Source organism: Marmota monax, unplaced genomic scaffold, assembly GCF_021218885.2.
Source record: "Marmota monax isolate L192 unplaced genomic scaffold, Marmota_monax_Labrador192_F-V1.1 WCK01_AAM20220418_F8-fsc00083, whole genome shotgun sequence".
NCBI lineage: Eukaryota > Metazoa > Chordata > Mammalia > Rodentia > Sciuridae > Marmota > Marmota monax.
The window spans coordinates 7,505,576-7,518,455 of NW_026692848.1; the positions used below are offsets into that span (position 1 = coordinate 7,505,576).

Genomic DNA, 12,880 nt, shown 5'->3' on the forward strand with positions numbered 1-12,880 from the left:
CATGGTGAGATTGTGGTTCTTTCCCCCTGGAGGGAAGATTCTCCCCATTTGCTGAGCACTCCGTCTCTGACCCTGTCTCAGTCCTAAGGAACAGGACACTATGCTCAGGACTCGTGTGAAAAACGATGTCCCAATTCCCCGCTGACACCACATGGTTTCTCCGTTTCTGGGTTGAAGTCCAGGACCCTCTGCAGGGAGCAGGGGACAGGGACACGGAAAGCATAACACCCCTCTGGCCAATGCCAGGAAACACTTCTTTTTCCTTAACACCTTTACCTGGCTTGCACACGAGCGTGATGTTAGTTGCTATTTTCTTGTCACCACCACAATCATCACCATCTGAGTAAGAAAGCTGGATGTTTCCTTTCTCTTTTGTGGGCGAGGAGACAAATTTCCCCAGATTCTTGCTTCCAGTCTTATCTGGAAAAGAGAAAGCAAGAGGAAAGGAAAACATGGTTCCAAAGGGTCACTAGGGGCTGGGGGGGGGGGGGGCTCCCCAGCGCAGGAGGCTCTGGGGCCCATCCCATATACAGTTCCCTATAATGCACTAAAACTCTGCTCAAGTCCTGCTAAGACTCCAATAGCAACGCACCTGCCTGCAGTCACACCTGACCGTGCCCTGGGGCCATCCCTAACATCCACTGAGCTTCTGACATCCGCAGTGGAGTCTCCCTGTTCCCCTCTCCTGGCCTTTTCAAGCGTACCTTCAACAACAAGCTACTGAAACACTGTGCCCCTGATGAGACGTCTCTGTGTGACGGCCACGGGCTGGAGAGGGCAAAGGAACCTGGGGCACAAGTGCCTCCCGCGGCTCTGGCTGCCGTCCACCACGGAAGATGGACAATAAAGCTGTTACAACCAGTGTTGCTTTACAAAGGCAGGGTCGGTCCTCAGGTTATAAATGGTCAAGCGTTTTCCAGTGTGGTCCCTTCTGTCCCCACCTACAGCTTTAGCCAAAGTCAGGTGGCTTCAGCCAGCCTCAGGATTTGAATGCACCCAGCAGGGACTGACGTCTGTGTCACTGAGGCTGCTTCTTCACCGTCTCTATGTGGCACCCAGACAGAGCAAGCTAGACGGACTTCAGCAGGGTCTGAAGCAACCAGGTCCCGCCGCCCACCCTCCCTCAGGAAAGGGGTCCCCGGCACCCAACTCACCCACGGCACACACAGCAGCGTCCTCGGGGCAGCTTGTGGCCTTGCCCTTTGGCAGCACCCTGTGACACACATTGATGAAGAAATGCTTCTTTTCTGCTTCCGTCTGGCTGCCGACCACGGCTTCCCAGTTCTGTTCCGATTCTGTAACCAAGGCAGAGAATTTGTTCTCCGTGGGTCACAACACAAATGGTGACCGGGCTACAGGTCAAGAGACCGAAGCTTACTAAGCTCCTGGTCAGGAGTCTCAGGCACGCCCACCTCTGAGCCCTGGGAAGGTCAGAGCACAGGGCCTTGAGGGACTCCGCTTTCTCTGATGGTGACAGAAGTGAGCCAGGCCACCACCGGCTCAGAACAGGCTCACAGGGACAGGGAATTAAGAAGCAAGATTCTCCCAGTCCCCACAGCGCAAAAGCATAAACTGAGAACCAAATCCAAAGCCAGCCGGTCTGGGGCCTAAAGAACCAACAGCCATCGGTAACACAGCCGGCCTCGGTCCTGGAAGCCCAACGCTGCCGAAGGAACCTACTGCCTCTCTGGGTAACAGCGAGGGGCAGAACCCGAGGAGTGGTGCCGTGGAAGTAAGCAGGACATGTAGGGTCACCAGATCCAAAGGCGCGAGCCTGCTGCCAGCCAACAGAGGCAGGACTCAGCTGCCGTCAAGAACACAGCAGCACAGAGGGTGGTCACTGCAGGCAGAGCACCCCGCTGCCGAAGGAGAGCCTGCAGCCCGGCTGGGGAGGCCCGTCCTCTGGTGTCAATGGCCTGAAGAGCCATGCAGACAGCGGTGAGTGCGAGGCCCCAAGTGCCGCGCTGGGCTGCAGTGCAGGAGGCCTGCGGGGACTTAGACGGTCCAGACAGCAGGCAGGATTTCAGCTCTCACCTCACAACTGGCTACACACAAATGCTACCAAACCCTCCAGGTTCCTCGAGGACCAGGGCTGGGCTGGGAAGTCCGCCAAGTGCATCCCGTGCAGCCCCTGCACTGTCTTGTCCACAGTGACAGAACAAAAACGTCCACTCCCGGCACCTGCTACCAGCGGGGCGCACTGCAAGGAGCTCCAGCCTGGAATCGTCAGGCAGTCGCCCTCAACACGGCCACACAAGTCCTCAGCCCGGTCTCTGACCCCAAGATCGCCACGCTCTGCTGTGCAGAAAACCCATCTCTGGAAGCGCACGCGTGGAACTGAACACGGCTCTGGGCTTTCCACCGCCCAAGCACAGGGATCACGTACTGCAGAGCGATTTGCTGACTGGGCTCAGAGCAGAGTCCTTGTGACTGCATTCAGGGAGAACTCCCCCGCCCCCACAAAGAGGAATCCCCTCATGGTGGTACTTCTGAAAAAGGTCTCAGAATACAGTCACATCTGGTAGTTATGTGACTCTGTAGAACTCCTTCTCCACCCTACAGATGCGATGGCTCCCGCCTACCCAAACCAGAGCCGCTAAGCCCAGGCGCCCCTCTCCGCCTGCGAGGTCAGGCCATCCGTCAGAGCTTCCGTTCCTATGACCCCGCCCCCCTCTCTCCTGTCAAATGCCAAGCCCCATGAAGGCAGAGCGCCGTCCTGCTGCCTGCCCCTGTAAGCCCATCGGTCTTCCCCAGGACCAGGCCCACCACACTGACCCACAATGATGCAGCTGTGTGCAGAATGGGGCAGGGCTTGTGACCCCATGTCAGAGGCGAGCAAGAGGCAGAGGAAAGGGCATCAGCCATGAGCCAAGGCCCAGGTCCACCAGCCTCCACGGCCCCTGAGCCCGCGGAAACCTTGCCCAGTGGAAGGCTGCTGGGAGAACCAAGCACTTTTTAAATAATGTCTCTAAGCACAGAGTACAAGGTGGCCTAACACAATAGGCACAGGGCCGTTCTCATTAAACTCTGGTAAGATGGGCCCAGATAAACCAAAGAGAAAATGATGGTGCTGGTCTTGAACATGGGTAGTTCCACCTCCCACATCCATGCTCCTTATAATCCAGACAGCTACAAAAGAAGTGAAGAAGGGGTTGTGACGCAGTCGGTGATTAGAAACAGTCACAGTGTCCCCGCGTATTCAGGGGTAGTGTCCTGGGAGCACAGGACTGGGTCCGCACCGGGGGAGTGCTACCTGAGTGGCGGGCCAGCGCCGACAGGTCGTAGCGCTGCTTCCCATCGCTGGCCTTGCAGAGCAGGGCTTCCTTCTCCTTGACGCAGGCGAACCTCGTGTCCCAGGTGAAGAAGTAGGTGCAGGCCACCTCGCCGGTGAACACAGGCGCTCCCTTCCCGTCGTCACCTGCAGTGTGAGGGGGAAGCACCAAGCCCGTCACCCGAGCTGCGGGACATCTGCACGGCCAGCAGGAACCACCCGGCGGTCAGTCAGCAGCCCCGGCCTGAGGGCTAGCAGAGCCACTCCAGCAAGCCGTGGACGCTCAGGCCTCACTGGCCACACAGAGGGCCATCGCAACACGGTCGAGAGGAGCTGAAAGAACAAGTAAGGACCGTGCGGGCAGCAGGGTCGCACCAGCCTGCAAGTCCCCATGGACCCCTGTGGGTGAGACCAGTGGTCCACAGAGAGGAGGACGGAGAGCAGAGCTCCGGGTCCCAGAGTGCCACTGTAGGAGACTGAGCAAGACAAGTCTCTGGACAGCGAAGGCCAGAGAAGAGAGCACGCTGGCAGCGGCTTCAGCTGAAGTGCACAGGACTCCACGAGCCAACCCTGCCGTGAGCTGAGGCCCAGGTCCACCAGCCTCCACGGTGAGAGGCGCCTCCAGATGCTGCCGGCGTTCCTGGGACTTGTCAGGACACGCGTCTCTGCTGTCCCCCCCCATACAACAGCCGCTGCCGCCTCCTGCACCCCAGCTCCCCATCCATCAGCAGGGACAGCTCAGCTCCAGGCTGAGACTTCTTCCAGGGCCCGTAGCACAGCACTCTCCATAGACCCTCTCCTGCCAGAAACCCCCTCCTCCGCTGCTCCTACCTGGTGGGCCGCGGCACAAAGCTCCCTCTCTCCCAGCCCCCAGGGTCTCGTATGATCGGCCTCCTTGAGGTCTGGTGTCCTGAGCTACTGAGTGTTCCGGGGAAAGGAGGAAAGTTTTGTACCGAGGGGAAATGACGTTTCAACTGTGATTTCTAGTGACTCTTGGACGCGGCACATGCCAGCCATGACACCTAACCTGTCCCACAGTCTGAGCAGATGCTGAGCTGAGCATCTCAGCTGTCCCAGGGCCAGCGGGACAGAGGCGGGACGTGCAAAACTTCATAGAATCATGTCTCTGTCCTCAAAAACCCTTCGGCATAGGGACAATTTTGGCCCCACTGCATAGACTCAGGGTGGCTAAATAACTCGTCTACGGCTTCACAGCTGGAAAGGAGGGGGTCCAGCATCACATTCAGATGCTCTGGCTCATACCACAAGACGGGGCCTCCCACTCTGCCTGGGGCTTTGTGTCTCCTCTTCTCCTTTCCTCTCTTTGTGGTTCCCCAACGTCCCGGATCCATTGGTTGGACGGGTGGTTTGGTTTTGTAAGTACCTTATGCCATTCTCTGCACGAAAGCCGACTCCCTCCTGCTTTCCAGGGCACAGTCCAGGTCACAGACGCTGCTGTCCCTCACCAGGACTGATGTGTCCTGTGTGTGACTGGCTCACTAGCAAGAATCCGCTCAGTGCCTCCTCCCGGCCTGCCCACAGAGCCTCTGCAGGTTTCATCCTGCCAGAATGCACCCTAAGCCCCCAGCCATCTCGCTGCGTGAGGTCTTCCCGAACTGCTCCAGGTAAGCTGCGACAGACTAAGTGAAACTCAGAATGGTTCTAGAACCCATCCTACTAGTTAGGGTTGGCCCCTGAAACCAGCAGGCTGCAGGAAGACTCCATCCGCAGTACTGCTGCAATGCACCCGACCTGTCTTGTTTAACTTCTCCAAGAATTTCAGCTGAATAGTAAACCATAACTGCCTTCCACCAAATAGGGCGGTCCTGCTGCCTGCCCCTGTAAGCAAAACCAGGGCGCTCTGTGCCCCTGCTGCGGCGGCGTTCATCCTCCGTCCTCGGTGGAGAGGACAGTGCCGCCCTGGGAAACGGCTCACCTTCCCTCACAGCTCCACTTCCCAGCCTCGCTGTCTGAAGGGCTGGGCCAGAAGCTTCACTCTGTCCCCCAGGGAGCAAAGGGATGCTGCTCCCATTCTGCAGAGACCCCAGAGTATAGGTCCATGGCTGACCACATGGGGCACAGCGCCCACCTCCAGCCCTCTGTCCCCAATGTACTAAGGGCAATGAGCCTTTAATGTACCAAGATTCACTTAAATTTGTGGGCAGTTTTTTTTTTTTTTTTAACCTCTCACAGTGTATTTTCAAAAAGAAATTATCAGGATGCCCAATAACAAGGCGTCACTTTACAGCAAACTAGGTGTGGATCATGGATGTCAATGTTAAAAAAGACAGCGGCCAAGAGAATCACGGACGCGCCTCTGTGTCTTGGAGACACGTGAACCTTAGATTCATAAGCATAATAGGTCCTGGAGATTTAACTTCAACTATGAACCACATTAAACTTGTACCACTGAACACCCACTCACATCCAAAAACAGACTCCACCATGGGACTTTATCTAAAAGCTCTACATTTAAACCTGAATACAACAGTGAAGTAATTTCACAGTACATAGTATGTTCAAAAGTATGGAGACTGAATCACAGAGCAGGAAGGGATCAGAACATTTTATACTGCAACTCCCACCTGAAAGAAGGCTCAAAGCCCACCCACCCACTAAGCCCCTGGCGTCTAGCAGGCTCCTTGGTACAATCTCCACGAAGGCAGCCATGCACACACTGCTGTTCCACCACGGGTATCGCTCACTTTGTCAGGTGTAGTAATGACATGAGGTCACGGAAAGCAATGTCCTCTGTTGGGGCTGGTGATATGACCCGGGTCAATGACTAAGGTGTATCTGAAGCAATTAATGATTGTTAGAGTGGTACGCACATACATTTCCATGGTAATGGCCTCGCTATTGTTTGAAAATGTGTATCACAAAAAGGAAAAGAAAGTGCCTTTGGTGTTTGGTTCCCAGCCCAGGGCTTCGCCAGCAGCTTCCCAAGGCCGACCCTTCTCCCCCCACACCTTCCTGTGAGTCTGCGGCTGCTGTCCCACCAAATTCCTGGCCACTTGGGTCTTTGGGGGTGGTTGTTCTACCTTCCCAGCATCCCCAAATGAGAATAACCACTCTCAAGAGATCTCAGCTCAGTCATGAATAAAAGCCCTGAACAGAACAGGGACACAGGCTGGTGGGACTCAGACCACAGAAGCCACCTGACAGTGCAGAAGGCAGGCCCACTGGGGAGCCCAGGAGCCCTCTGCAGCAAGGAGGAAGAAGGCCGCGCTGCCCCAGGACTAGGAGCACAGAGTAGGAGGGGTGGAATTCACAGTTCTGAGATGGTCTTGTAAAGGCGGGGCTCAGAGGAGGTAAAAGAAGGATGGAGACCCTGCAGGGACAGGCGCACTCCAGCCAGATGGGGGTGTACCCAGAGGCCCAGTGAGTCTTCTCACTCACAAGTCAGAGGGCCACTGTGACCCTGCTGAGAATCCTCAGGGACGGGACACAAAGCCAGGCCTGCAGGACACTCGGCTCCTCTGGACAAGGCTCCCCTGCCTTTCTAGGCTCACATTCAACCACACCCAGCCACAGACCTGCGCACAGCTACCCAAGTTCGCGCCACTGAAGGCCCTTGCAGCCTTTGCCCACAGCCACCCCCCAGGCACCTGGCGGGCTGCCCCTCATCCAGCAGCTGGAGCAGCTCTGCTCCTGCAAGCGACCTCATCTGTGCTGCCCACAACTAGCCCACGCTGACCTGTGAAGGGCAGGGTGATGGCACCGGCAGCAGCTCAGTTCTGACAGCACCACCCTGCTCTTATCTCCCTCTGCTTCCAGTCCTGTGCCTGGAGGCCCATCTGTCACCACTGCACCCTCAGGCCTTCGCAAACAGGCACTAAAAAATGTATGAGTCCTGGAGTGATAAGGAAGGGGAGCAAACACAGCCTGAGCAAAAGGGCTTAGACACTGCAAATAAGGCCCCCAGCCCCGCCAAGGCACTGGCCTGGTGGGGGTGATGGAGAGCTTTGCTGCAGCAGGCTTGCTCTCTGCTTGCTTGCCAGCTAGCAAGTTCATGAGCACTCAGTCTGAAATCACCCCAGCTTCCCACTGCAGATGTGAGCTTCATGCATAGCTGCCCGCCCTGGATCCGAGTCAATCATGGCGGAACAGGCCCCATGACCAAAGAGTACAAGACCTGCCACAGAAAAATACACATGCACACACGCACACGCACACACACACATTAAAAAAAAAATCAGGAAGAGCCAGAAAGACCCCCTGGGGTGGGGCAGCCACATGTGTTTGCAGATGAGCTGGAAACCAAGTCTGGCCTCCAGAACAAGAGCCTGGAGCAGAGGTGGGTTGGCCTCAGCGGCAATGGGGGTCCCAGGGACAGGACAGGTCTTGTGATGATGGAATCCTCTCCACAGGTGCCCTGTGTGTCTGAAACCTGGGCAACTCAAGGACACTTCTTGTCACCCAGAGGAAGCTACACCTTCAACTTAAAAACCTTCCTGGAGACATTTAGCAAACCTCAGACCTGAACCCCACCACAGGCCACCGCTCTGCCCAGAGTTCCCTGAAACTCGTGATGTGAAAGGAAGGCACACACAGCTGGTCAGCAGACCCACCTCCGCTGGGCCCGTCCTGGCTGCGCAGTGCAGGCGCCAGACTTCAAGGCAGCAACTCCCAGCAAGCCTGGTGCTGGGCCCATTCCCAAGACAAACACGGAGAGCAGAGGAAAATGGAAACAGGATGTGTGTGTCACTGGGGAGTGGGGGAGGGGGCAAGGAGGATGCTGCTCCAACAGAAAAATCCAGCCCAAGGAGCAGAGACCGCCAGGTCCAAAGGAGGACGGCTGACTGCGCCACCCAGAATCCCCTTCTGAGAAAGACGCGTGCATGCACTGCTCCCACACCCTCCTGCCACAGCGGGACCTGAACCCCAAACGCACTCACCTGCAGTTTCATTGCACTCAAAGTTTATGACACTCATCCGCTGAAAACCAGAGCTACATTCATCGCCTCCAAAATATATGAGTGTGAGGTCTCCATCGGAGTATCTGTGAACACACACGCAAAACCAAAGAAGAAACTTGAATTTTTAAAAATGGCTACTTTCAGCCTTTTGCACACCATCAACAAATCACAACTGGCGTGAAAAGGCGAGCTCTCCAGCTGGCGACGGACATGTCCTAAAGGAAGTGCACTCCAAATGCATGGGCCCGTCACTCTGCCACCGCAGAGTAACAACAGACTGCAGGACGGTGTCGCAGCATCTTACTCTCCCATCTTCGGGCTTTGTACAAAATACAGAGTGTCTGAGAACTGGATCCTTTCCAGCTCGGCTGTGAGCACAGTCTCACCCACGGGACCCAGACAAAACTCACTTCAGAGAACCCATCTTCAGGCTGCTCTTGCAAAGGTGGCAACCGAGTTAAGGTCATAAGAGTCACACTATGCGAATCCGCTGAGCTGCTCCTACTTTCTTATGTCATGCCCACGACATTTTGGATCCGCAAACTTCCAGAGAATTATCAAAACCCCTCAAAAACATGCATTTAAAATACAAAAGCCACATGACTGGAGCTGAAGAACGTCCCACAGGATGGTACCTTCAAAAAACAGGTTCAGAAGCAAATATTCCGAACAGTCAGTCTCACTGTGAAGTCAGGGAGAACGCCCACCTGCTTGGTGACAAACGGCAACCTGCCTAAGTCAACGGGAGGGAAGGCTGGCTTCCCCCTTTCTCCTGTACTTAGGGGGAGTGAAGGTGGAGGGCAGCAGAGGGTTGTGTGCACGCACCGGAGGATCTGGCTCTGGTGTCTCCCTGCTGCTTTAACCTGAGTGGTATCCTTTTTTTTCACTTGGCAAACTGCAGCCCCTTTGTCATTGCAGACCGGAATCTCGGCTTCTCCACAGACGTTCACATAAAACGTATACTCGTTTCCATCAGAAGCATAGGGGGACCCTAAGAAAGGAGAACACACAAGAGGGGCTTGTTTACACAGACACAGGTCCGAAAGTGCAGCATCCCCAGAGACAAGTCTGGACCCATCTCAGAGACCCCGGCCTGGGGGTGCACATGCACTCAGCCCCCACGGCCTCAGCAGCAGAGCAGCCACGCACCTCCAGGCTGGGCCAGGGGTCTGAGGTCCACGGCGATGTCATGCTGTGCACTGCTCAGAGAACAGTTTTTGCTCTCCAGGTAATCCCTGTGGCAGGCGTACTCGGTAATCCACTCGATTTCATAACGGCAATTGGATTTAGCAGTGAGTTTAGGAATGGTGCCCTGTCAGGAACAATCAGAAAGAAGGAGAATAAAAAATGTTACATGCAGATTAAATACAGATTGCCACTGGAAAGCTCAAAGAGGGGGAGTTGGGTTTTATATATTTTCTGTTCCTGTTCTTTTAATCAATACCCAGTATGCATTTTGATTTCATAACCTATAACTCCTCCATTTATTTTTGTCTTGTTTTTAATTGAACTGGTTTTTTTGTTTGTTTTTGTTTTCCATTTGACTTGTAACAATTCCATTTCCTTTAACTCTATACTTTCTTTCTGGTCACCATTAGGTGACACTCGGGCTGCGGCCAGCGAGTCCACCCTGAACTCAGCGCCACCCAAGAATCACTATGACCTGGGCAGTCAGCAGTGGGTTGTGATGGTACTGATTCCCGAAGCCCAGTGCTGGGAGCCTACGCCCAGTGGGCCTGTCTGCAATGCCTCTCCTGGGGCTGACAAAGGGGTCTGTGCCCAGTTCCTCTAACTCCAGTCTGCTCTGGGGTAAGCCAGCCCATCACCCAACCAGAAGCCTGGATTCCACCTACTGCTGCTCCCGCGTGAACTGTGAAGAGTGCTGACAGGCCCTCCTCTTAATCCTCCTTAGAAGAAACGCCACTGGTCTGAGTACCAAGAATAGCTGTGCTGGCGCCGATCATTCCTTAGGTATTTACTGAGCACCTGCTGCAGGCCAGTTGCACTACCAAGTGCCAGGCTGACAACAGGTCACACAACTGCGGAGTGCAGGCCCAGCCCTCCCATCCGGCCCACAACCAATGCTTCCCAGCCTGTGGCTCAGCACAGCCTGCCACAGACCAGCGCAGAGCTGCGTGCTGAGCAAGAGGAGGCTGACACAAAAGCCACGTGCTGTGTTCCCACTTAGTGAAACATCCAGAAAAGGCAAGTCTACCAAGAAAGTGGACTCATGGTCATGTGGCTGCCAGGGCTGGGGTGTGACTGCTGATGGGCATGAGGTTCTCTCTGGGGTGGTGGAAATGTTCTAAAGTTAAGGCTATGGTGGAGGTTGTGCAATTCTGTGAACATAGTAAGAATCTCTGATTCATACTTACAACAAGTGAATCTAACTATGTGAATTCAATAAGACTTTTTAAAAGCTTAAAATGACCGGAAGCTGAGATTCCGGTCTGCAAGATGAAGACTCACTAAATACCAGCTGCCAAGAGCACTCAGTGAGTCTATGGAAATGCTTAGACAGACCCTCCAAGTCGGCACTGCAGGACCGCACACATTAACCCCCCACCTGTCCAGCAAACAGCCCAGCAGGAAAGGAAACCTCCACCCCACCAGCAACAGGTCAGCATCTTCTCCTGGCACCAAGAAGCGCCTCAGGCCCCCTGGAAGGAAAATGGAGGGAAATTCCCTATCCTCCTAAGCATGGTAACGTGAAATGATTCTTACAAACACAGTACATATGAAAAATCCAAAACCACTACTAGCTTAGAAGATTTCAATTCACATCTGGAGGTACCAACAGAAAGTACTGTATTCTTCAGATTCACATTCAGAATTGATGTTGGACAGTAGGCCTTGGTGAGCTAACACAGGGACGCAGAAGCCTGGACATCAAAGGAAAGCTGAGCCTCCACTCACCTCTGTCCCCAGATCCCACACTCCAAACAGGCCAGCTGCCAGCCTGAAATCAGAGCCTGCTCCACATTTGTTTGGAGGAGGGGAGTGTTGTTCTCTGGCAAGAGCTCAGCCCCTTCTACTTCTCTCTACTTCTAGAGGCAGAAGTAAATTTCAGGGAGCTCCTGTCCCTTTCTTCCCATTAGCATCTGGCTCCCCGTTTAAGCACTTTTTAAACAGCAAAGTGACCCCTACACAGGCCTGGCACACAGGCCACTAGGCGAGGAGGACCCAAAGCAAATGAGACTCAGTCACCAGCCTCAAGGAGGCTAAAAGGAATGTCAGAGATGGAAAAGGCATCCAGAAGGGACTGGGGTGTCGCTCAGTGGTAGAGCACTGGCCTTGTGTGCAAGGCCCTGGGTTCTAGCCCCGAGTGCCCCAAAAATAAGCTAAAACATAAAAAGCAGCAAGAGAACAGGGACAATAAATCTGTCCATACACGAAAGGGAACAGCGGGCAAAACGGGGACAGGCTGGAGGCAAAACAGGCAAGATGGAGGCAGTGACACTCTCCTGCAGGAAATCCAGGCTTGAGATGATGCCTACGGGCTTCTCAACCACTGCCACGATCAACCCAAGGACAAAAAAAATCTCTCCATGAACCACTTAAAATCATCTCACAAAGGACAAAACACCCCACCTTGCTCTAGGGAGATCCCCCCTGGCTAGGTGGGAGAGCAGAAGCGGGCCGCTCAGCTGCCCAAAGTCCAGGCCCCGTGGAACACTCGCCTTTCCCCACACCAGCCGCCGCCCCAAACCAAACCTGGGGACCCAGGCTCAGGGTAACTGCTCTCAGGTCACCTGCAATAAGGCACTCACCTCTCTCCGCTCCGAAGGGCACATGAATGTAATCGTCACTGCGGGGCTGTGACCGTCACAGAAGTCTGGCTTTCCTGGCCCTTCCTTCACATAACTCAGGACAAGCCTGCACAATCGCCACAGAGAGAGGGTTACTCGAGGATGAATGACATCAAATTAATGCACTGCCCTGAGCAAACCGCAGAAGCAGCCAGAGGACAAAGTAACTTTATTTTATTTTTCTCCATTTGGAAAAAAAATCAAAAGTATACTTTGATGAGCACTACTGTTGAAAGTCAAATTAACAAGATGACCAACACGTAAATTGAAAATACCAAGAGAAGCTAGTTGATTAAAACAGAAACATTTTTTTTCAATGACCTAACCCAAAAAATCGAAGGCCAAGCATCTCTCTGCCCAGGGGGCCACACGGTCTTTCCCCCTCAAACAGCTCCTGAGTGCAAGCTGCAGATCTGCCTTTAAGCCTGAAGAGACCCAGAGCACCAATCCAGCAGCACAGACCAGGGCTCTCCTCCAACACCCAGAGCCCCAGGACACGGCCAGCGCTGGCCGGCAGGTGCCCATCCTTGCTGCCAGATGCGACAGAACTGCTGAAAACAGATGACCTGTCTCTCCTCCCAGACAAGGCTTCCTTCTGCACAGTGCCCTACATTTCCCAAACTCTCGCCAACCCGCCAGGACCCAGGGTCACCCATCTGTCACTCAGCTCCCTTGCAGCTCACACGGTGAAGCCGACACCCCACACTCATCTCAGCAGCGACTGCACAGGGACCGTGAGGAGGCAAGTAAATAAAAAACAGGTCAGATGTGTGGGCCCTGCTCCAACATCAAATATGTCCCAATTAGGGACAACCACATGAAGACATGGAGAAGATGCCATCTGATGAGACAAGGAGGGACCGCGGAGAAACCCACCCCAG

General features: G+C 54.4%; 1 protein-coding gene across 1 annotated transcript in view; it reads right to left on the reverse strand.

Annotated features, from left to right (window-relative positions):
- Positions 1-12,880, reverse strand: part of Igf2r (insulin like growth factor 2 receptor) — a 95,908-nt gene that overhangs the window by 50,140 nt on the left and 32,888 nt on the right. Inside the window, exons 7-13 of the mRNA XM_046449269.1 lie at positions 11,961-12,066; positions 9,340-9,502; positions 9,016-9,181; positions 8,170-8,273; positions 3,254-3,418; positions 1,155-1,295; positions 277-420 (exon numbers count right to left, since the gene is read on the reverse strand). Of these exons, the coding sequence (XP_046305225.1) occupies positions 277-420; positions 1,155-1,295; positions 3,254-3,418; positions 8,170-8,273; positions 9,016-9,181; positions 9,340-9,502; positions 11,961-12,066 (989 nt within the window). The remainder of the gene's footprint in view (positions 1-276; positions 421-1,154; positions 1,296-3,253; positions 3,419-8,169; positions 8,274-9,015; positions 9,182-9,339; positions 9,503-11,960; positions 12,067-12,880) is intronic.